The 25399-nt window shown below is 43.7% G+C and overlaps 2 protein-coding genes across 5 annotated transcripts in view; one reads left to right on the forward strand and one right to left on the reverse strand.

Moving 5' to 3' along the window:
- The window catches only part of NRG3 (neuregulin 3), a 610117-nt gene extending 586228 nt beyond the window's left edge, over nucleotides 1-23889 (forward strand). For both annotated transcript variants that reach the window (XM_079975658.1, XM_079975657.1), the window contains 3 exons: nucleotides 7930-8057; nucleotides 16769-16939; nucleotides 20245-23889. In XM_079975658.1, coding sequence (XP_079831784.1) covers nucleotides 7930-8057; nucleotides 16769-16939; nucleotides 20245-20749 — 804 coding nt within the window. In that variant the 3' untranslated portion in view covers nucleotides 20750-23889. The remainder of the gene's footprint in view (nucleotides 1-7929; nucleotides 8058-16768; nucleotides 16940-20244) is intronic.
- LOC307215933 (uncharacterized protein) overlaps nucleotides 16536-25399 on the reverse strand; it is a 177596-nt gene continuing 168732 nt past the window's right edge. For all 3 annotated transcript variants that reach the window (XR_013838714.1, XR_013838715.1, XM_079975771.1), the window contains exons 2-4: nucleotides 23074-23130; nucleotides 19903-20043; nucleotides 16536-16892 (exon numbers count right to left, since the gene is read on the reverse strand). Coding sequence is in view for 1 of the 3 variants with exons in the window: in XM_079975771.1 (XP_079831897.1) it covers nucleotides 16845-16892; nucleotides 19903-20043; nucleotides 23074-23130 (246 nt within the window). In the remaining 2 variants the exon portion in view is untranslated. The remainder of the gene's footprint in view (nucleotides 16893-19902; nucleotides 20044-23073; nucleotides 23131-25399) is intronic.

Here is a 25399-nt window from a genome sequence, read left to right on the forward strand (position 1 = left end):
TGGTTTCCATCACAGTGTTCCATTGTGGCAGAAGCAGTTTAGTCATGCTGGCCACATGACCCAGAAAGCTGTCTGTGGACAAACGGCGGCTCCCTCAGCCTGAAAGTGAGTTGAGCGCCACAACCCCATAGTCACCTTTGACTGCACTTAACCATCCAGGGGACCTTTACCTTTACCTTTACTTTTATCTTTATCTTTATTACCTAGCTAGAAATCCCATAGGAGACACAAGGTTCCCGCAAGCAAGGACAGTCTCTACACATGGCATTTTTTAAAAGCTAAAAGCACACTATGAAGAAGAACCAGAGGGCAGTCTCTTTTGCTTTCCTTCCAGTTCCTACCCTGCACTGCCTGGGAATTTTTAGAAATCAAAAAATATTTTGATTTTTAAATGGATAATATAATTTGTGAGTTGGGACCTATCACAAAAACATGACGGAAGTCACACCAAAGACACATTTTGGTCTGCCACCCTGGTTCAAAATGGCACCTGGCATCCAAACATCAACAAAGGCTGCTGCCCGCACTTCGGGGACTGTTGTGCTGAGTTTGGCGATGATATCTCAAGCAGCAGCTTAACCTATGCCAAAAAATAGGTAAAGTTGTGCCCAAGTCACGTTTGGGTACGCCATCTGGACTGAAAATGGTGGCCTGTGGCCCAACGTTGATGATGACCACCATCCCCACCTCAGGAACCGTCATGCCGAGTGTGCTGACAGTATGTTGAGAGGCAGCCACAGACAAGTGGACATACAGACAAGCCACCTTTTAAAATATATACTAGATGAACGATTCTGCTGGCAGTTCTGGTTGTCCCAGCCACATGGTCAGGACCGGATTTAGATTTGGTGAGGCCCTAAGCTACTGAAGGTAATGGGGCCCTTTATATGTCCAACTGTCCTTTGTCAACAACAAATTGCTGCTGTTTTTTGTGTTTAATATATGCTATATGGTCATTTATGGAACTAATAGGTATTTAAAGCCATTTGACATAACAAAATATATATTTTATCAAAGTAATTGTTGAACTGAAAAACAATTAAGAAGTAGTATATTAATAGTGAAATACAATTAAGAAGAAGTATATTTTTGGGGAGGGCCCAAGAGAGTGGGGCCCTAAGCTTGTTTAGCTTTTATGTAAATCCGGTACTGCGTATGGTGCTAGATTGGAGTCAGGTGTTGTGAACCTATTGTGAGTCAGTATACATGGCTGGTAGTTTATGCTATGGGTTTTTTTGTGTTTTTTTTAGGTCTTGGTTGTTTAAAAATCTAACAGACTTGGGCACTTTTTTTGGGGGGGGGAGTTATTTTTAAAAACAATTAATAAAGTATTAATCTACATTCCTCCCAGTGTTTGTGTGCAGGGTGCAGGTTCAGTTTTGAAAAGTTCTACTGAAAGTGTGAAATGTTTTCCTTTTCCTCCCTGCTACCTCTGTATTTCACGGTTACCTTGTACCCCACCTCCTCCACCCTCTTTTAATAAATCCAGCTTTTGTTTTCTGAGAAGCCTTCAGCACTGCAGAATTTTAATTCACACTGAATAGCATAATGATAGACCTTTACCTGTTTAGACTTCTGTTTATTTGAAAGACAACCCATTGCATCTCAGTTACTTAAAATGGTTTAAAATGTCATATCTCTAAAATTTCTTTTAGGCAGTTGATTTTTATCCATGAGAAGTCTTGGAACTAACGGTTTTATGAATCATAAAATTATTATTATTGCAGAGGGCCTTCTCGGTAGTGGCACCGGCCCTGTAAAACCTCCTCCCATCAGATGTCAAGGAAATAAACTTTTAGAAGACATCTGAAGGCAACCTTGTATCAGGAAAATTTTAAATGTCTAATGTTTTATAATTTTTTATGTGCTGTAAGCTGCCCAGAGTGGCTGGGGAAACCCAGCCCGATGGGCGGGATATAAATAATAAAATTATTATTTTTATTATTTGCCCTGTGCCTGGGCATCAAGTGACAAAACAGATTAGATGGACTGAGCTGAGGGCCACAACTTTATTTAGTGATATTCATTGATTTTCAGAATACTTGACTAAAGATCTGCCAAATATCTCACCAACCCATCTGACTTGCAAGGAGAGAAACAGGTAATAGGCTGTCCTGCACAACTCACCTTGTTTGACAATCCTGTCTTAGCTTACATCATTCTAGCTGTAATTGTCCCACTCTTTGCTTTCCATAGTCTATGCACTCTCAGAAAGAGGCTGCAGAGATTCTGCCAGGGTCCCGATTCTCCACTGACTAGTGGGACCACCAGGCCAAAGCCTGCTCCCTCTTCCAGATCCCTTCAAGCTATTAAGTCCTGAGCAGTTCATTAAAAGAGGGGTGGGAAGCCTGTATTGGACTTCAGCTCTCAACATCCCTGAACACTGTCCATGCTATCTGGGGCCTATGGGAGTCAGAATCCAGCAACATCCGGATTCCAACTCCCATAGGTCCCAGATAGCATGGACATTGTTCCTGGTAGAGCAACCAATTGCTGAAGAGAGAAGGCTGTGTAGCTTCATGCCTCACTTGGCTTGGAGTTGCTTTTTGTAGTACAGTCTGCCACACTATAAAGGGGGGAAATATGCTCAGTTGATGTCATGGCAATGTCAAGTGATTGGCAGGTGGATGGGGCCCCGCCCATCTGTCAAAATAATCTACTGATATACAAAGGGGAGGATTCAGAATGCAAAATTTGCATTTTTGAGGCAAGCGGTTTTCTTTTTCATCAAGAGCTATGCAAATGTCTCCAGAACTGAAAAGGTTTCTCTGTCTCAGTTTAAATAAAGCATTAATATTTTCCTCATAAAATAATTAGCTGTCATAATGCTGATTAGAACCAGGAGCTGAAACTTTTGCAAACAATAAAGTGTATATATTCTATGGCAAACTCTGGCAAACAACAGTGTGCATACAAATAATATGTGTATATATTCTGACAATGCATCAGTATAACTATTTTAGTTTTACCCTGCCTCCAAATTCCTCCAATATAATTTCCCAGTTAAATAATTACACAGCTTCTCAAAAATGCAGTCCTTTCTATGCAGAAACTGTGCTATACTGAACAGGTGCTGAACCTCATTAATCCTCAAATCAGCTTTTCCACACAAGCACACCTGACCCACCAAGCTCTGCTGGAGCTCTGCTGTTGACCTTCAGATTCTGCAAGGCTCCATATCCTACCTTTGGGGTTTCATCTTATTTTTCCACAAATTTGTCCTCCGTTCCCAAACTTCCGCAAGCCGCCACCTCTGCAAATTATGTTTGTTCCAATAGCAATGAAGGATAACATCCTTATGACAGCAGCTGCTGAAAGAAAAGAAAGGGGCGAGCACGGGCTGCCCCGACCTTAAATGCCCCCTACTAAGCCCGCCCCCGCCACCAGCCAATTGGCTGGCACAGTGAATGATGAATACTAATGAATCCTGGGACTCCCCAAGTCCTGCAGGGCTGCAGATGGGGCGTGAGCCCCCAACCGCCCCCCCTTATGTCGGGAGTGGCTTTGCGTGGCGATTCCCGCCCCCTCCCACAGATGAAATAAATAAAGACACAGGACACCAGAATTTAGGTTAATGGGCGAAAAATGGCCACAACTTTATTGATTACAGGTAAGAGCGGTATTGGCTTTAGGCATTGGCCCTATCAAACTAACCGGTATAAAACCGGGAAAGGTTAAGCACCAACAGGGGGAGCCCCCGAGATGCACATCCCTAGGCGCTCCCCGAGGGGTTACCGCTCGGGAGCGCGCTTTAGGCCCTAGCCTCCGTAGGTTTCGGACGAGGCGACGCCCCCTGGAGTCCTTTAATGAACTACCTGCCAATAATACCCCTGCCAATGCCTAACCGCCACACGAGCCAGGCTCGCCGCCAGTACCCTCAGACCTGTAACCAATCCCTGATCCCCTGGAAAATGTCAGTAAGCCAAATATTGTTACCAGCATCGGAGAGATGCACGCCATCCCCGCAGTAGAGGGCCTCCTTGCTAAACTGGGTGCCTGGGTGCTCAATGACCCGCCCACCCATTGCAGCCACTCTATGTGCCACCGAGCGTTCCAGGATCCTCCTGGCTCTATTCACAGCCACAGGATTTTTGGAATCCCTCCAAAAGCACCTCTCAAGCAAAGATGACCAGATAATTGTTAGATTCGGATAGGATGCCCGCAACTCCCGCAGGTCATTGAAAATATGCCACATTAAGTCCACCCCCTTTCTGTAAGCTAAGTTGTTCTTGCCCAGTTGGATAACCACCGCCTCTGGTGGGCCTTCAAACGCAATTCTTTTTGTTACTGCTGGGAAGAATTCCTCCCAACGCATTCCACGACGTGCAATCCAGGAAACTTCAACATTGTTTGGGAGCTGCAGATCGCCGCCCCAGCCCCTCGTAACCGCACGCAATCTTGCCCAGTGGACAATGCTGTGGCCAATGATCCACAGACGCACCACCCCAACACCTGAAAATAAAAGAGTAAGAGAGCCGGGTCAGGGGGGCTGGTGGGGAAAGGAACGTTAGCATGGTTTCCGGATGTATCCCCTGTAAGCGTTCGACTTCCACCGTCCCATATCCATTATCCTCTCCGCCAGTAACCCCATGTGCACGGCGGTGGTCGCAGCCCCAATGCGGAAAGAATGTGCGGCGTACTCCTCAGATGGGAGCCCAATGGCAGCGATTGCCTTGTGCATAACCCTCGTGAACTGGTGCTTTGACAGGCAAGAGCCATCTGCGTGTATGAAGAAAGGGCCACTGGCTTTTGGTCTTAAGCACAGGAACTTTCATGCGTCCGTTACTGGGCAAGGGCCGGCCTTCTGAGTAGCCTGCAGGTGGATTAGGGCCCCTCTACCAAGCTGATCGGTCTTTGAGCTGCGAATTTTCAAGATTACCTCTGAGCTTGACAAGGTCACGTCCTCTAAGAGGAGCCCCCTGTTATTTCTATCCGGTTGGTCCTCACAGACCACTTCACCTATGCGCAAGGTGCCAAAGAAGGCGAATGAAAAAGAAAGGGGCGAGCACGGGCTGCCCCAACCTTAAATGCCCCCTACTAAGCCCGCCCGCGCCGCCAGCCGATTGGCTAGCACAGTGAATGATGAATACTAATGAATCCCGGGATTCCCCAAGTCCTGCGGGGCTGCAGCCAGCCCCGCAAGGATGTAGATGGGGCGTGAGCCTGCAACCACCCCCCTCCTTATGTCGGGAGTGGCTTTCTCACTGCAATGCAATTCAGAGCAGATGGCAAGGGAGGAGAGATGTAGGGCACACCAGTAAGCACCCTCCAGCAATGGAGTCGAGAAGCACTGACTTTCAGTTGATGGCCTATGACTCCGAATCTGCTTCCTCTATGGATTAGCTGCACAACCACAGGGCAGCCAATCCCAGCAGGGTTGCTCTCACTGCCAGTCAGCTGATCAGTGGGAAAAGGAAGGCTCCGTTGCCTATACACAATTGGGAGCATCTTTGAAGGCTTCCATCTCTATCTGTCCCTCACATATGATGTCAGAGGTGTGGCAGGTGGGTGTGGCTTGGGGAGAAGTTCCCATTGTGCAGTTATGTGACTTGACATGGTGATATTTTGTGGATATATTGTGGTAAGATCCTTGTGGAAAGGAGCCTCAGCAGAACATAACTTGGATCATTCGGAAAACCTAGATGTTGGGATAAAGTGATTGCATGTTGAGACCCCGAAACCACCCCCTCGTTGATGAATAAGTGACGAGGACACAGATATTGGGTTAAATGTTGTTGGGCAAATTTAGGCCACAACTTTAGTGGTTACAGAATGTGAGTGGTATTGGCTTAGGCATTGGACTGACCCGACGATATCTGATTCCTGCCCATCATACAGGGAGTCCGGTAAGGATCAACCACCGGTAGGGGGACCCGGTTGATGCAAACCAACTTGAGCTCTCCCAGGGTTCCTGACAGGGTCGTGGCATGGCTCTAGCCCTGCCCCGGGCTTTGGACAAGATCCACACCCCTGCATTCCTTTAATGGAATACCCTTAAGCTTGGAGGGGCAGGTGATGGCCACACCTCCCTTCCCCCATCATGAGATCAACCAATGCCTAACCGCCAAACATTACAAAGTTGTGATGATTGCCTCAGTTTAAATGGGTCCTGGCCATGCCTCCCCAGACAGCGGATTGGCTGGCTGGACGAGGAAGTGGCTAGGAACCTCCGGGTGACATGGAACTTCGTCCCCCGCCCCCAGAGGGGAGTGGGTGGCCATGTGGTCCACGTGAAGTGGAGCAGATTTCCTGCCACCTCCTCACAAATGATTGTGGGCACAAGATGTTGGAAATGGAGACTTGGGGTACATTTTGGACTAAGGCAAAACATGTTCTCCATACACATGCATATGAGAGGAAACTATTCTAAAATAATGCTAAGTTGGTATGTAACTCCTAAAATCATAAGTAAAGGAAATGAGAATTGCCCAAAGACTTGTCGGAAAGAAACAGGAGACTATATCACATATGGCAGAAATGAGATGGGGTAAAGGAATATTAGGAAGAGATTGCAGATTTAATACAAAAAAAATTAGGTTATGAAATCCCGTATGATCCTCTGCTATTATTATTAAATTATGCTGCTGAGTCAATGAGGAAAGAACACCAAGAACTATTTCCTTATATGGATGCTATAGCAAGTATGCCAATAATAGCTAGTATTAATGAATGGACAGATGCAATTTGAGAATTTGATTTAATGTCTAAGTTGACACATTTATCAAAGTCAAAAGAACCAGGACAAATGCAAAGTGTTTCTGTGGCAAACTGGATCCCAGTATTGTCTCAAAGTTGCTCTCAAAGATGCAGTACAGCTTTGAGATGTTCTGATTGTTAAGGAACTGATTTTGCTTTGGTTTATCAGTCTTACATTGCTGTGCAACTTCCCTTAGGAGCATTGCATTTGGTTAATTTTATCTTTATTTTTTCTTGATTGTCATAATAATAAATAATGATAAGTTCTTTAACAGAATGAAGCATCTTGGGAAACGTAGTTTGTTAAGGGTATGGAGTACAATTCCTACCATTGTTCTTTCCCAAGATTATTGGGGGGGTGGGAACCATGATTGTGACAGTGGTGTAAATGGCTTTGTGTGTGTGTGTGACAAAGTGACTGCAAACTCCAACCACTTAAGGCCAGAGTGGTGGCTCATTTGCACTGTGGCATAGTATTAGTAAGCCTCGCTGTAATGACCAAGAGGCATATTATGTATGCATTTGATGGTCTTGCAAGAAACCTAGAGATTAAATAAAATATATCTGTTGCAAATAGTCTTTCTCTGTGGGTTTGATCGTACTTAACTGTGTGCATTTACCATTTATGTACCTCTCTGAAAAGTGCTGCTGCTGCTCAAGTATAAATATCACAAGTGTTCAGGGAGAAATAAATACCACAATTGTTCTCATTATATTGGGTGTGTCTTTTGAGACTTTCTGAGTCTTCTTAAGTATACTTTAGCAGAACAGCTTGTAAAATTCTGAAGGACCAGGAGGATGAACTGTGAACTGATGGGAACTGAACTAAATCCTTTTTGGAGGGGAGGAGCTGGAACTGGGACTAGCTTTCAAATGAACTTTCCAAGCTCAGGTTCACACAGTGGCCAACCTGATGTCTGTAGGAAGCTCACAAGCAGAACCTGAAGCACAACACTGCTCTCCCACCTGTAATTCCCTGCAAATAGCAGATAGCTTTTGTGGCTAGTAGCAGAATATGCTCACCTGATCCACCAGGTCTTATCCCGTGGCACAATCTAAACCCACTCCTTGGATCTGGGAAGTGTACAGTGTTTTTAAGATCAAAATCTGGCACCTCCTGCTTTTGTTCCATGAGCAGACATTATCTCACGGTACTTACATATACGGAGTCATATACATGGCTATTAATGCACCGTTAATCTCTCTTCCTGCCCCTCGTTTTCTTTGCTACAGTATTCAAAGGCAAACAGACATCCAGAGCCAGTGATGGAAAAAATGATGGAATCTAGCTTTTCAGGAACTCAGTCCTTTCCGGAAGCCTTGTCTCCTGACAGAGGTAGCCAGGCTATGAAGCCACACAGGTAAGGAAGCGACTCTTAATTGACTTTTGTTTTGTGATACATATGCAGCACAGTCGTGCACAGTGACTAGGGGGACATTTAAGAGTGTATGGCATGGAAGGAACCTTGATCTGTTCATTAAGCAGATGTCCAACATTTCTTCCACTGCAGATGTAAAACAGCCATTACTTCTGCTCTCCGTGTTCCACATTCTTCTCTCTCTCTCTTTTTTCTAAAAGGCCTAGAGGAAGTATTAAGGATGCCATCAAAGCTGTAGTCACAGACCAGTGAAGGAGGCAATTGTATTCTGAGAAACCATCAGAATAGAAGATTTTCCCCACTCTCCTGCCTCATTTCAGTTCATGAAGTTAATGACTCATCTTCTTGTAGGCAGACAGTGATGCCGACGACCAGATTTTCTCTGTGCCCACCCCCCAGACAAATAGAACTCAATATGAAAAATGGCTGCTTTATATATTCACCTAAGAGCGAACAATCGCCCACCTAGTCTTGCATCGTTTTCTCACAGTGGCCAACTAGATGTGTCCCCCCCCCCCCATTGACAATTCCAGTTTTCTTCACTCCAATTCTGGGGTGGGGGTTGCTGGAAGGATCTCTCTGTAGTCCTTAGAACAGAGATAATAAATGACTCTATCTGATATGTTGTCAAGTGATTGACAGGTGAGCATTGTTTCCCAAGTGGCTTCGCAGGCCAAACTGAAAGTCTTGGCACACCTCATTAGATCTGAGTATCAGAGGTTCCTCACTGCTGCTATAATTCTAGAGACAACACTTGATGCACCCAACCACAGGAGAGGTGTGCTAGCCCAAACAAGGGAAGGTCAGAAAATTCAGATTCTCTCTGGCAGGGCAATACAAAAGTCAACAAAGTTGGAATTCAGAACCATGGATAGTGCTCCTGTAAAGGTAAAGGGACCCCTGACAGTTAAGTCCAGTCACGAACGACTCTGGTGTGGCGCGCTCATCTCTCTTTACAGGTTAAGGGAGCTGGCATTTGTCCGCAGACAGTTTTTCCGGGTCATGTGGCCAGCATGACTAAGCCGCTTCTGGTGAAACCAGAGCAGCACACAGAAATGTTGTTTACCTTCCCACCAGAGTGGTACCTATTTATCTACTTGACCTTTTGGGGGTGCTTTCAAACTGCTAGGTTGGCAGGAGCTGGGATCAAGCAACGGGAGCTCACCCTGTTGCGACAATTCGAACTGCCGACCTTTTGATCGGCAATCCCAAGGCTCAGTGGTTTAGACCACAGTGCCGCTCATGTCCCATAGTGCTCCTGTACATGAGGTCAAACATCCCACTGTGTCAGCAAAGTCCTGGATCCATGGCCTGAATTTTAGAGCAGAGTAAGATAACCATTGTCTGCAGTCCCATCCCGGGTGTTGCCTTTTAGCCAGTTAAAGAACCAGTGCCTACTCTCGCAGCCTTTGGCTCTTTCAGTGTGATGGAGTTTCCAGTTTTGCAGAGCCCTTTGGGTCCTGCAAGCAGTCTGTGGATCAGCTATCGGAGTCTGTAGGCAGAGGTATCTCATCAGGGGAGGAGAGACTGGCCCTAGTGCTTGTGAAACCACACAGAATGGACCAAGGAGTAGATCCACCTCCACACTTGTCACTGTAGTTGTTGGAGAACTCAGCATTCAATTTTAATATCCAAAATCCACAATGCATTTTCAGGGTAAGCACAAGGCAATCTGATGATTCTTTAAAATACTATTAAATGTATTGAAGCTATTTAAAACAGGACTTCCCTTACTGCATCCTTTTTATAAATAAAATAATTCTATTTATATAAATATGATCATTATCATATTTAACTATAAATATGATAATGATCATATTTATATACAAATAATTATTTTATTTATAAAAAGGATGCAGTAATGAAAGTCCGTTTTGCAAGTATTGGTGTTTTAAATATGTGCCTTTGCAGATTCATGGGCCTGATTTGATTTATAGGTGATTGCTTTAGTCATTTTATAATTTACTATTTAATACACCAGACCATTGTTTTTTAGAACAGGCAATAGACTTCTAAATGTCAGTGATTTGTATGCATTGTGCAATTGCTTTATAAGTTATTTTATGCTACAAATACTGTACAAGAGACAGATTAGTCATCTGGGGTTTTTCACTTGATTCTTCTCAGCAGACAGATATAGCATGATAACAGTAAATACATGATGATAAACTCTTGCTCATGCAATTTTTTTTTAGATCAGTCTAGAAAATGCCGGTGCCTGTGTAAAAGTCACCTCCAAATTGATTCTACCTAAAGCAAAATTCAGGGCAAATTCAAAGTCCTGCTCAAGCAAAATGTCAATTTGAGTTTTGAGGGAAGGTTAAAGAATTTCAATAAGACTTGACGGTGTTTATCATGGAAGGCATGATATTCCTTAAGGCATGAGAAGGGAACTTCTTTTCTGTGAAAGGTCATTGACCTGCAGGAAAAGTCAATTGGGAAATTATGAAGAATATCAGTTATCACTAAAGCTAACTTACAACAAGATTTATAAATGTTTCAGGCTCCCAGCAGAAGTAGAGCCATTTTGCAAATTACAGAGTAACAAATCTAGACTTGCCATCTAGCATGTGCCCTGCTGGAAGCCCCAGCCAATTTTGGTTTTCAGGTGAATGTACATGTGAGATACATACATTTACCACATTCACAAGTGACATATTTAGGTGAACAGTTAAAGCATCATTTAGAGCTATTCAAACAGAAGAGTCCAACCACAAGTCATATTGGGTGAGATTTATACCAGACCCATTGACTTCATTTGAACATTAACATGGTCATCCCATTGATGTCAGTGGTTCTCTCTAAGTATAACTATGCTTGGATCCAACCAATTATATTTACTCCTGGAATTTGTGAGACATTCACCAAGGCTTGGGGCTCACAACTGTAGAGTTTCCGTGCACAGTTTCACTAGACATATCCATCCCTCTCCTCCTTTAAAATTCCACTGATGTTTTGTCCATTCAAGAACTTCTGTATACACCTTCGAAATTCATCTTAGCTGAAAATTGCTGGAGTAGTCTAGTGTATCCTGACTCATATCCATGTTCACAGATTCTCTGGAAAAGATGCCGGACACCCCATGCCAGCAGTCTTTATTCTGAAAAGCAATCCAAATAGGAGCTTAAACTTAAAAACATAAGAGTGCATGGCTGCAGTCTTTTCACATACTTGAAACAATTGTGGACTTACTCTGACATAAATATCGTTAGGACTGAGGTATAAATTCTCGATTCCAGTGTTGTGGCTTAATTTCTTCTGCTATGTTTTATTTATTTTCTTAACTATCTTCTTTTCCCACTGGTTCTTAAGAAGCATTGTGGTGAACCTACCAGGAACTCTTGAAATCAATTGAACTTAAGCATTTCGCCACATGCATTCAATCCTATTCTTTCTAGTGAGTATTAAGAAAGCTTAGCTTCCTCTGGATAGCACCCAGTGAAGCTTAATAGAGAGGATGTTTGACACATTCAAGTCCCATTAAAATCAGTGGGATTTAATCACATAGTTAAACAGTTGAGTCTCGTTTATTTCAATTAGGGAGGTGCAAAATAAGTCCCTTAATTTCCACTGCCTTTTCCGCTTGAATAAATACCAAATATCTCAGATATCTTTGCTTTTCTGAGCATTCTCTGCGTTGGTCAAGTACTTGGTTCCCCACCCCACCCCAAAATGTTGCACAAACTGGTGCACATTATAGCACAAATTGTGCTTAAGTGTTGAAATGCGCACATCTGTTTCCTTTCTCTTTTTCTACCTTGTCTCAAAGTACAAGCACAAGTGCAGTAAGTTGGATTTGCAGACCCATAAACATGGATTTGTCCTGCAAAATGCCACCTAAGATTATTAGATAAATAGATAGATTTGCTTGTTTCTCTCGCATCCACATTTCCCATATACCTATTAATCTTGCTTTAAAGCCAAAATTGAAGCTTAAATGTGAATCCAAACTCTCATTGGAATTCTCAGCCCATGTTCCAGGGAGAAATACATTTCCAAGTTCTGCTCATTTCTTGTTCAGTGGGTTTGGCTCTGCCTTGCTAGTCCTGGATTTTAGCATCACTGGAAGAATGTCTGGAACATTTTTTTCCCCTGGAGCATGTGCAGCTTGTCACAGTTTTCAGTTCCTCCTATTCTTTTGCAACCTTTCCCTAGCCCATAGTACCAACATGTGCATGTACATTGGCAGAACACTGCAAAAACACAATATTAGTGTGAATCACTAACTTAGACTCCTGAAAAATGTTACACAAATGGGTTTTTTTTTGGGGGGGTGGATTTTTCTACCCCAGGCTAAATTTAAATGTATCCTGGGATCGTAAAATGCCCCAAACAGCTATGGGTGCCATCTCAGAAGTCTGCTTCCCCCCAAAAGTCACACAATTGGTGTCTGGTCCCCCCCTTTTAAACCCCCAATACATTAACATTGGCTAGGACAAACCGAAAGCAAAACACTCCAGTGGCATTAATCAATAGATTTATTGGACTTTGTCTCAGACCTTTCTTGGTTTTCAAAAATAAAACTGCTGGAACTCTTAAATCTGTATCCCTGGATTAATTTTTCAGGGTTTTTGTTGTTGTTGTTGTAGGGGAAAAGGTTGGAAAAAACAACAAAAAGCACCCAATATAAAATTCAGGGAGTTTTCTTATGAACCTTCTAAAACTACAACCCCCCCCCCAAAAAAAAACCAGTCAATTTTTGTATACAGAAAGAAAACTATAGATGTCAAGTGGCTCCAATTTGAGGACACTTTATCTCTGTGCAGCTGAAAATGTCCCAGAAGGCCTATATTGTAGGCCTATATGTTGTGTAAATTCTGGTACTAGAATTTACAAGAATCCACTAGAATCTGCGCTCTAATTTACCCCCCCCCATTTACTTCTGTATTAGAAGTACGTATGATCAGGATTCTTCTTGTGCAGTGTTTCATTGATGTACATGTGGCAAAACACCTTACGAAAAGGAATCTTGATGCAACTGAATATGATCGTTGATAATGTACAGGGAGTTGGGAAAAGCAAAAATGAACTGAATGAGCTGAAAGTTGTGGCTATGCAGCCATTTGTGCTATATATGCCATGATCTGTACAGTATCTGGAAGTTAAAAGTAGTATATGAGAGGTCTCCTCATGTATTGATTTCACAGTGGGGAAAAGAGCAGTTAAATCTGGCAAGTTAACTACCAAGAGGAATTGGTTGATGGACACCCTAAAAATATAAGCCATCAGCATAATTTTCCTTTGGATTGTGTCTGCTAGCCAGAGTTTACCACAGAGGTTGGCGTTCTTAAGTTTTACTGCTGTCTGTGGGGCTCAACTGTCCATTCTTTACAGTTATGTTTCTGCTAGGAAGGCTCTTTGACTTCTTGAGATCCCTTGTTCTGTCTGTAATTAATTTGTTTCCAGAAATTCTCCTCTGCAAATTTTCATGTCCTCCTGATTAATCAAAGATTTGTTAAATACCAAGCATTTTATACCTATACACCCTTATAGTTGAGGTCCATATTTGAGAGCTGGTATTTTGCACCGTGTAATAGTTGGCATGTGATGAGCACATTAGCATATTTGATAGCTGACCTACAATAATATTCTATACTTGACATTATTTACATGCAATATAATATTTATTTTGCATTTGACTGCATTTTTAAAGTACGCTGTTGTATTTAAAAGGTAATGGTATTTGACCGTTGATGTTGTTTCATATTTTATTCCTATCAAAATGATCAATATTCCCCAAAGCCTAATTTTTAATTCCATGGTAAAACCTAATATTGAACCTAGGAATTGGAAACCTTCACATTCAGAAACTTTGAATGCATCTTAACATTTATTCCCTTTCCCCTCTAGTACAAAGTAAATATTCTTCTGTTGAGAATATAGATATGTAACAGAGTCAGAACTCCAAATGCATCACAGCTTGTGAGCTTTTGCTCAATGTCCCATGCAAGTGCAAAGATGGAGCAAATAAGATGTGGGCATATGAACTGGTCCTAGAGGAAGCACATAATGTGTGCTTTATTCTCCCTCTTTTCTTTTTCTTGGAAACTGTGGCAAAGAAGAGGTGGCAAAGCATTTGCTTGCCTCTCTCCCAGAGATAAAAGCATTTCAGCATAGGTCTCTGTCTTCCCCATGAAAAGCACCCTGGGATCCATTGCATTGGTTGTGATTCTGTTTTGCACAGCTGTAATCGGCTTACCTGCCAACAGAAGCTAGATGCTGACGGTTCTAATGCCTTCCTAGGGATCTTCCCAGCCAGATTAAGACTTCTGCTTCTTGCGAAGCATCCTAGTTAAGTATGTTGCAGCATCTGCAGGTGCACAGATCTTGCACAAGCCCCCGCCTCACGTTTTCAGACAGATGTTGCACGCAATAAATTACCTTTTGATTTCTATCTCACATTCTGATTGCCTAAATAGTGTTCCCTCCTGTTGAAGCTCTCCAGGCTGGAGGAAACAAAATCTGCTTCTGAAAGTGCTTGTCCATAATGCGATGGATAATCAGCTTTGTTTAGTAACATACGGGGAAAGAAGTGTTTGTTCATGGAGTTGTTGTAAACGCAGTGGTGTGTGTTTTGTGCTTCATAAACATGTTTGCCTCCACGGGGAGTCAAGCATGTGCAATGGGAGGAAAATGTGAGCATGGCTTTGTTTTTTAACCAGTTTCTTCATCTAGACATGGTGTCCACATTGAACCAATACTTTGAGCATCTAACTGATGACAACCTAGGTTGTCAACAGTCTTGGTAAACTGATTGGTTCTCACAAATGAAGAAGGCAGAGGAAAGTATATGTTGCCCAAGTCCAGGGAGTGATGAATGCTTCGTAGTTTAACTGGGGGTAGTACCCTATACCTTGAAGGACAGTGATATGTTTCCTCCTTAAGAGGACCTCACTTGACCCTGAAGCCCTAACTAGTATAGAATTAGTATGTGGACAGAATGTGGTGTCAGGAAGTTGGCCTTGTTTTCTCACCCATTTCTGGAGCATCAGTGATGTCCTGATCCAAAACACATGGATTCATAATTGTTCTTCCCACTTGTCACGTGGCAGACATGCCTTTTTGATCTGGGCTTCATCTTAGGCTTGTCAACATGTCTGCTTCAGAGGTGCTTCTGGAGGATCTAGAGCTGGGTATATCAATCAAATACCTTTATTGGCATGTTTCAAGTAACTGGAATAATTAAAAAGACAAGGGTGAAGCTATCAAGGGTTATAAGGTCCCACTATGGCCATGTGGTCCCAGCGCCTGCCAACCTAGCAGTTCGAAAGCACCCCCGGGTGCAAGTAGATAAATAGGGACCGCTTACCAGCGGGAAGGTAAACGGCGTTTCCGTGTGCGGCTCTGGCTCTGGCCAGAGCAGCGATGTCACGCTGGCCACGTGACCCGAAAGTGTCTGCGGACAGCGCTGGCCCCTGGCCTCTTAAGTGAGATGGGCGCACAACCCCAGAGTCTGTCAAGACTGGCCCGTACGGGCAGGGGTACCTTTACCTTTACCTTTATGGCCATGTGCATTTGGATATTCTGCAATGCCCTGTCTATTTTCGGAAGGATAGTTCACCGGTAACCCTTTTGGGTAAAACTGTGGCTAAAAAGGAAGCTACTAAAGCAGTAATATCTCTGCCAGGAGAAACCTTATTTGGCTTCTTCTCGGAGTTGTGGGCTGGAGGTCCAACATTTTGCTCAGCATCAGTTGGTGAGGTCTGCTGTGTAAAGGGCAATCTAAGAGAATATGGTCCATTGAATCAGGTACTTCTTGATTGCAGACACACAAATGGGCTTGAAATGGAATGTGTGAGAATCTGCCTTTGGTCACTGCAGAGAGGAAAGCATTTAGTCTTGCAAGCATAAAGGCTCTTCGATGGGAAGGGAGTAGTAGATCCTTTAGATATTTGGCACAGGTTCTGTAGGATGTTATGATACCTAAGCCCTCCGGAGAACAAGATCTCATAGTATGAGGTAACAAGCGCTGTCTTTCGTGGTCGTAGAGCCGCTGCTTGATTAATTGGAATATGTGGTTTTCGTCACATACCTCGAGGAAGAGCTGGGTATATTTGACCATTTGGAGTACACCTGCTCCAAATTCCAGGTTTGTTCAATGGAAAAGTGATGGTGTAGCTCAGAATCTGGAACAAGAGCTAATTGATGGTAACAATTGTGTAAATGCAGTTGAAAGGGACTGCTCCTTACACTGTTTTGCCACTTTGGCGGTGATTCCGGGGTGTGGCTTTTGAACGCTTTCCCGCTGTAGGCGTTAGCAGGAGAAAGTACCTCATACCATTATGGACATCTCTCTGCTGTAGCTCCTTGAATCGAAGGCATTACTGTGGGGATCCATTGCCATGTCTGAATTACCCACAGATTTATTTGAACTCTTGAGCCCCCAGAAGCGCGGCTAGCCACAGTGGGTGAATCAGACAAGCATACCATACATTCTCACAAGAACAAACGCAAAAACCCTTTCAACATTTGTAGCATCAATCTCTTTATTCTATTTCTCCAGGTGTAGGAGCAGAAAACTAAGGGTAGAATGTAAAGCTAGAATTGTGACTCACTAATTCTGTAGAATTTTGAACTGGCATTTATTTTAAAAAAACAGGAATAAAATGCATGAATTAGTAATATTGCATTTCATCTTCCATGGGTTTACATGGTGAAAGCGCTGATGGTTTCTATTGTGTCCTTGTTCCCAGAAGTCTCTCTTCATGCTGCAGCCCAGGTCAACGAACCGGGATGCTCCACAGGAATGCCTTTCGGAGGACTCCTCCCTTACCTCGGGGCAGGTTCAATGGGATCACAGGACCAGCATACCAACAACTAGAAGAGTCAAGGATCACAGATCAGGAGACGATACCTTGTCAAAGGTAAGCAAGAAAAACAACAGGAGCCAGCCAATGTTTCCATCAGCTTCAAACTAAAGCAAAATGGGAAAAAGTAGACAAAGATGAAAAAATGCTCATTTAAAATTCAATGAACACCAAAGCTTATTGGGTAGCTTTCAGCAATACCCTTCCCTTTGGGCCAACATTAGCCCAAAACATGCTGGCACCTGAGGAAAACCACAAAATGGCACCCCCTGCTGCCAGACCTGTGATAGTGAGTGATTAACTGACCCTGGCCATCTCTTTGTCTGCCTCATATACCACCATTAGCTTGGAGGCCTCCATTCAGGAATTTGAACGTGCTTTGCATGTTGACCTTTTTTCAGGGTGTGAAGTTTCCTGAGGCGAGGCCCGTATCAGGCCTGCACCAAGGGCAAGCAAAGTGCTCATGGAATATTTATGTCACTCATTTATACTCATGCCCAGTGCCAGCATGCACCTCCCACAGAAGACCCACCTCAGAGCCCAAAGAGGATGTCTTTGGGCTGGGGAGTGGTGGAATCTCCTCGTGAGCCAGAGGCATCTTCCCTCGGGGTGGGGGGTGGGGGCTGCCTCAGGCACCTTCACACAGAAGAAAGAGGCAGCACAGGCAGGGGACTTCCTTAAACTGCTCCGCTGAGGGGCATGCGGCTGCCCACACCTCAGCGGAGCAGTTTAACAAAGCCACTAGAGCTGGGCGATGCTGTGTTTTCAACATCACGGTTTGGCAATCAACCGCCATGTTGAAAGATGCTGCATTGGCACGGGGTGAAACTGCCTCCGCTCTCACTTCGGGAGCTGAGGCACTTTCACCCCAGTGGGCTGGGGCTAATGCAGCTGGCCCCAGCCTGCTGCTTGGGGCAGGGGCAAGCTACCTCATCCCCAACTCCCTGAAGATGGGGTGACAGTACCTAAGCGCAGGGAGCCTGTCAGGCTCTGTGTGAGACCCAGCCCACTGCGCTGGGGCTGCGATGAGCAGCCTGGATGCCATCCAGTGGGAGGACCAGGCTGTGTCTTTCTGCGAGAAAAATGCAGCCCCCCCCCTTCCTGGATGCAGGCAGTAGCCAAGCAAGGCTGCATCTGCCCGGGGCCCGTGCTGTGCCCCCGCTCCTACTCATGAGCAATCAGGAACGCAATCACAGCTGGGGAGGGGGAGAACTTTAACAGAGGCACCACCCCACCCCACCACTGGCAGTTCATGGCTCTGTAAAACTGCTTGGCTGAGGCAAGGGTAGCAGCACGTTCCTCAGCCAAGCAGTTTAAAGAAGTGGAGGGAGGAACAAGCTATACTGGCACCTCAGCAGGCAGCTTGTTTCTCCCTCTGCATTGTAGGAGGGCAGAGTGTGATGCTGGTTTCACTCCGTGCAGTATATCACTGGTAAAACTGCCTCTAGCTTGTTTCTCCCTCAGCACACTGGAGGCAGATTAGGAGCGGTGGTGGTTTCACCAGCGACATACCGTTGAGTGAAACGGCCACCGGACTCTGCCCTCCTGTTGCAGATGGAGAAACAAGCTGCGTCGGCGAGCTGCAATGCAGCTTGTTCCTCCCTCCACTTCAGCAAGCCACATGCCCCTCCGGCTCCTACATGCTGGAGGGGACATGGGGCTTGCTCAGCTGGGGGGCAAGAAGGCTCAAAGCAGCACAGCTGCCACCCCATCTGAGCTTTCCCATCTCAAGGCAGATGCTGCCTCAGCTCCCACCATTGCCTTGGGATGAGTGGGGGGAGATGTGAACAGGTTGTCTCTCCCTCCCTGTGATGGAGAGGAAGCCTGCTCACTCCCCCCCCCCCCCGCCTATGCCATTGCAGCGGATGAGGCAGGCATACAAACTGAGTGTTAGGACGCCTGCCTCATCCGCCGCTGCTTTGACATGAGCTCCTTTCCAACATCGTGATATACTGCCATATTGCAGTGTTTTGTAAAGGTAAAGGGACCCCTGACCATTAGGTCCAGTTGTGGCCGACTCTGGGGTTGCGGCGCTCATCTTGCTCTATAGGCTGAGGGAGCCGGCATACAGCTTCCGGGTCATGTGGCCAGCATGACTAAGCCACTTCTGGTGAACCAGAGCAGTGCACGGAAACGCCGTTTACCTTCCCACCGGAGTGGTACCTATTTATCTACTTGCACTTTGATGTGCTTTCAAAATGCTAGGTTGGCAGGAGCAGGGACCGAGCAATGGGAGCTCACCCCGTCGCAGGGATTCGAACCACCGACCTTCTGATCGGCAAGCCCTAGGCTCTGTGGTTTAACCCACAGCACCACCAGTATATTACGATGTTGGAAAACAGATATCGCCCAGCCCTACTCCTCATGAGGCATCTCCTCCCACTTCCGGGGCCCAGCATAGAGGGGCTGCATGCAGTTCCAGTGAGTTTCTGCTGGAAAAAAAAGCCCTGCTCATGCCGTGACCTACAGGGATAAACCATCACCTGAGTTGATTGATACACATCGGTTCACAACAGGTTCCCCCACTCCAAACTCCAGCTCCAAACAATATGATCCCACTGGCACAAAATCCACTAGAGCTATGAAGACTGCAGAGGGGAAAGGGTGATTTATGGTTGGCAAAACATTTAGCTATTAATTATGCTCAAACAAAGCTATTTTTTTTGTCATAAACCATGTTACAACTGGATGCTAAATGCCACTCGGTTGATCAGACAGACTAATTCAAATAGCTGGGTGTTAACTTTTTTGCCAACAGAAATGGGAAAGCACGAGTGGACTGTATTAAACTTAAGACTGTACCTAGAGGCCAGGAATAAAGTACTGAAACACCAAAAGATAAAATGAATTAATCCAATATATTTAACATAACGGTCCTGTGTTGGGGTAGAAAAAAACCTGACTATGCAGGAATCTCCATTTAAACATGACTGTTGGGCAAACTTACATTGTCATGATAGGGGCACTTTTATTGCATTGGCCCACAGAATGACCAACTTTCACCAGCTTCTAAAACTTACCAAAGATCTTCCCTGGCAGAGTGTTCCATGGGGAGGTTGTCCTAATCGAAAATGTTGATCCTCATTTGACCACTTGCCAGATTTCATACGACTTGAGTATATGGAACAGGAAGGAAGTTTCCCTTCAGGCACCTTGGTCCCCTGAAAATTAATTTTTCACAGAATTAAATCTGAAGCAAATTTGGAGGCAGAGCAGCTAAGAAAAGGTGAAGGAATTTCAGTAAGTCTAGTGCAATTTCTCATGCATCTCCCAATACATTTTTGTGAAATGAATTTATCTCCTGTTGTATCAGTGTGCCTTTTGGAAAAGCTAACAAGTCTCATACCTTTCCTCTCCTCTAGGTTATCTACTGGTTTAAAAACACCACAGAATACTTCAATAAATATGCAACTGCCTTCAAGAGAGACAAGCTCTTATTTTAATAGCGTGGCTCCAAAGGATATGGTTGGCTATCCATCTCCACGGGCCAGTTCCGTCCCCATCATTCCTTCGGTGGGCTTAGACGAAGCCTGCATGCAGACACAAAATGTTTCAGACATAACAGGCATCAAATGGTGCAAAAACTCCTATTCCACTGAACTTGTTAATGTGAGTGCCCCAGCCAGCAGTTGTCTTATTGCAGAACAACAAGAAGTCAAAATATTGTTAGAAACTGTCCAGGAGCAGATCCGAATCCTGACTGACACAAGGAGGTCGGAGGACTTTGCGCTGTCAAAGGCCGACTCCAAGAACAGTACAAGTGAAAACACAGCATTTCTGCCCATGAGTCCTGTGGTGAAATCGGAACAAGAGGCACAGTTTGTCTTAAAAAGTGAAATGAAAAGAGACTCAGCATCAGTCAAGTGACTTTGACTGGGGGTGGGGGTAGGGGTGGGGGGTGGGAGGGATGTACGGATCTGTGCATTTGAAGCTTTGCTAAACAGGAAAGAGAGGAAATTAAATACAAATTATTTATATGCATTAATTTAAGAGCATCTACTTAGAAGAAACCAAATAGTCTATCGCCCTCATAACAGTGTTTTTTAACAAAATATTTTTTTAAGGGAAAGAGAGGTACCAGGAGGGAAAACACTTAATCAGAAATTTTGATTTATTTATTTTTCTTCCTTTCTTCCAGTTTTTTCCCCACCCCTTATTCTGTTGTTTCCTCCGGGCTTACAAAACGCAGTTTCACAATTTTACAGATGTCCTGTTTGAAGGTTTAGTCTGGCACAACACCTTAGATGTATGAATTTCAGAAGAGTGCTACATGAGAACTGTTGTTGGCCATTTTACCAGCACATCTTCCACTGAAATGAATGGGAGCAAGAACACAGTTACTGTTCTTATTTTGCTGTTTCAATGGGGCTCGCTTGGGTGACACTGGCATTGTGCCCAGTGCTCCCCCATGCCTCCTAACCGCAATCCCTTTTGAGTAGTCTGGCTCCCACAGCCTCCACAATTCAGACCACTGTTTAACACAAGAGTTTTGTCACTGATCCAGATTTGTAAAACAAATCCGAATGAGCCGTACCAAAATATCACTGGAAATGAAATCCAACGTTAGCTTGGCCATTCGTTCCACAAGCAAAACAAACAAGGAATTCTGAATGAAGTCATAGCAGTTTGCCAGGAAGGCAGGAGGTTGTTGTAAGGGAGAAGGGGGTTTGGAAATTTAGGTCCTCCTCCATTGATGCTTTGCAGGAATCCAAAATGGTTTTGGTAAGTCTAGTAATATTTCTCAGGAGAGTTTAAGCATATCCCTAATGCAAATATGTTACTCTCCTGCAAAAACTAGAATGTGTGACATCAAGACTTAAATTCTAGCACTTCAGCAAGTGTGGATGCTTTATGATATTTTATTTTTTTTATTTTTTAATACCAGGAGGTTTGATCCAAATGAGCACTACTCTAGTAGGTAAATCTAAGGATGTTTTCTTCTCACTTCAGCACTCGCTATCAACGACTTTTATTTGGAAACAATTTTCTCCCCCTCTTAATTTCAAACCAGAAAAAAATTCTACTTGAGAGGAAGGTTACTCGTGGCAGACACGCAGCCTGTGTGTATATTACCTATTTCATTTTATTTTCAAACAACACAACAAAAGCCCACACCTTAAACCACATTACGTTTGCCATGGAATTTCAAGTATTGTCAGAATGTTATTCTTGGAAGTCATTTGTGAACTCCAGAGGGACTGCTCAAGTATGTGCATACGTGTGCGTTTTAATTTTATTAACTCCTTGTCCAGGGGCCTGGAGGATCTTGTGCGTTTCTGTATTCGGCATATATATATGCGATTGTCACTTTAATTTACTTCCATGTCTAATATTCCCATTCACTTTCAACCTGATCCATAACCAAGTGAAGCATCTTCACTGGACAAGATCCAAAGTTCCTTTGGGCCCCTCAGAGAGGAAATGCTCAGTTTGTGTATGTTAATTTCCCATTGTCCATGTGTAGAGCAGCACTGGATGATAAAAACAGAAAATTCAGCTCTCTGGCACTTCCTGCTTTTCTGTACCATCCTTACCAAAAGCTGCACATCTCATTGTATGGGACGTGTGCCGGTTTACCTTCAGGGGTTACATGGAAATGGGAAGTATAAGTCTTGGTCTCCCTGCAAATTGTAAAGGCCAGAGCTGTCCTTAGGTTTTCAACCTTAAAACCTGGATCACACAATCCTAAGTGTAGGGAGACCCCTGAATTTGAATGGACACATTAGCAGCAATCTGTCCTCAGATGCTTCTTTTACACATCGTGCAATCCACTGAGCCAAAGTGGTTTTAGAAAAATATTCATTGATATTAATGGAGATCTGGGTGAGCACAAAATCAGGTACTTAAAAATAAGATAAACTTGCCAGTTGGGGTTTTCCTAAGAACTTGAAATTTCTTTTGTATTGTTTTTATTTAACCACAAACCACAATATGGCATCAGAATAAAGAACTTGTGTTCAGTAACAACCTATGTATTAGTACTTTTTTATTTTTTAAACAAGAGTATCATCTGCTTAAACTGTTTGTACAAATTACTCTCTATAGTAAAGAAAAGGAAAAAAAATAGACCAAACAGCCTTCCCTCTTTAATGGTAGAGATCATATTTTCTAAAATATATGCACACTATATAGATGGAATACATTAATACTCTAATCCACAGCCAGAATATTGTTATAAAAAATTGCATTACCTTGATTCCCAAGTTTCTCAAGAGCCAGGTTTCCAAAATAGCACAGTAGATATGTTCCTGTGATAATGAGAAGAAAGCAATATTTTACTCCCCGTCAAATGAACTGGATAAAGATGCTTTAAAAATGCCACTTGTTTTACTTGCCATTCACAATCCCCGACACCATTCAAAATCCGTAGACACACAAATCCTTTTTGTTTTTGTTTTTCCCCAATGTTGATGGAATTGTCTTGTTTACATAACTTTCTATGGCTCTAATCTTTGCTGTGTGTTTTCACTAAAGCGGTATTTCACTGCAAACTCTGACTGATCTGATTCAGAATGGTACCACCAATTATACTTTTCAACCAATGTCAGAAGTTCTCATAAGATTGGATAAAAGGGGTTGGGGTTGGGGTGCTACCCAGAATCATAGGAAAAGACAATGAACACAGAGTTGGCTGTTTTGCTGGAGTGGGGAGCAAACAAAGAACCTCCCCTTCTAACCAGTCTTAAAAATCTACTGGAAACACACTGCATGATTTCTGCTGGAGAAAAAAAACAAATCTGATTTTGGCAATGCCTTTCTTAAAGCATTCTATCATTTTGCCATCCTCAAAAGGAGGAAGAGCAGAGCAGCAATGTATTAATGGTCAGTTGATGTGGTTTCTTGGTTTCTTTTTTTAATTGACATGAGAGATGAAGATCTGAAACGGTGGGAAACCTTCCATTTGTGTTAGCAATGCTCTCTGTATCCAGCAAAGGATGTGTGACTGTTATATGTTAACTGTTCTATTCAGTTTTCAGCATGTTTGAATAGAGAGACATTAATATTAACCATCTGAAAGACTAGTGTACTTATTTGTTAAGAATACAACTTCATCTCACAAATTCGATGCAGGGGAGGTGTGTCAAGATATGCTGGCACGGGTAATTCTTAATCTGAATTAACAGTTTGTACTATGAACGCTTCTCTCTCCCCCCCCCCCACGCTCACTTCAGTCTAGCATTTTAATTCCTTACTCAGACTGCACAAAATAGTATAGCAAGTTGCTGCATGTACACACACACACACACACACACACACACACACACACACAGGTACACAAATTCAGGACGTACTAGGAAAAATTCTGCTCTGCTTTAACCATCATATGAAACAGGTCATTTCAAAGGCACGGGAAGGCATCCATCTATAAAGTGACAGCCAGTGATTTCATTAGTCAATATTTCAGAACTCCTGGGCTTTGGTCCAAGCTAGGTGTGCCATTGATCAAGGCAGAAATTCAGTGCCTATCACATGTACCGACAGTATTTGGAGATTTTTAATGGTTTCATGAGGAAAAATCTCATATCTTAAGATGACCATAAAATATGTTATAGACATTCTCTATGCCTGGTGATGCTGAAGAGTCATTCACACCACAAGTGCCAGGTTGGCCCTGTGACCGTGGGTGCCTGGGGCCATGGGTGTCATACAGCATGCATGACCCTGGCACTGAAATTTGTGGGTGCCTGGCCACTTCTGTGGGTGCTCGGGCACCCAGGGCCCCAGGCAGTTGGCGCCTATGATTCGTACTCAAATGTGCTTGCATATGTTAGGTGTGCACAAATGGTTGTTCCTGATATGCATAGCATTTCAAGCAATCCAAACTGTAAAATATGAAGAGTACCATTTTGAAATAGGTGGGAAAGCTTACACAGAATACATCCAGTTCCTTTAAAAAAAAACCTACTACATGGTATCTTTTGTGTATGCATTTCGTTTACATAAACAATCCATTCAATGAATAAAGCCACTGTGTACCATTTCCACAGACACACTCAAAATGCACAACATGATTGTTTTGTAAAGTGCCCCATTAGCAGTTGCTCCACCATCTGGAAACTGTTAAGTAAATCCCCAAGATACAAAAGCAGTTTGGTTCCGAAAGAGATTCTGAAAGAGGAATTGCCCCTTGACGGCAAATTCTAGTCTTCTGGGCATTTCCCAGCTGTTGAGCTACCTAGTCCATAAAGGAAATTGGGAGAGGAAGCTAGTGGTAGGAAAATTCATTAAATAACTCTAATGATGCACTGATATCTTCAGTTGCGGCCAATGGGTGCAACTCCCACCACAACAGGGAAAACACACCCGTGCATGCATTGTGTAGTAGCACATCGGTGGAAGGTGAGACCTAAGGATACTGCCCTGCTGCAGCTATGAGCACACTGGTGTTGCCTCTCTGAAATGGGACTGCTATGGAGAACATGACCCCACTGAAGAATTTGTAGCATAGGTGGAGAGCAGAAGTTGTTAGACTCCAAGTCTCCTAAGCCCTAGCCAGTATAAACAGTGGTCAAAGAT

Source organism: Podarcis cretensis (assembly GCF_951804945.1).
Source record: "Podarcis cretensis genome assembly, chromosome: 5".
Classification (NCBI taxonomy): Eukaryota; Metazoa; Chordata; class Lepidosauria; order Squamata; family Lacertidae; genus Podarcis; species Podarcis cretensis.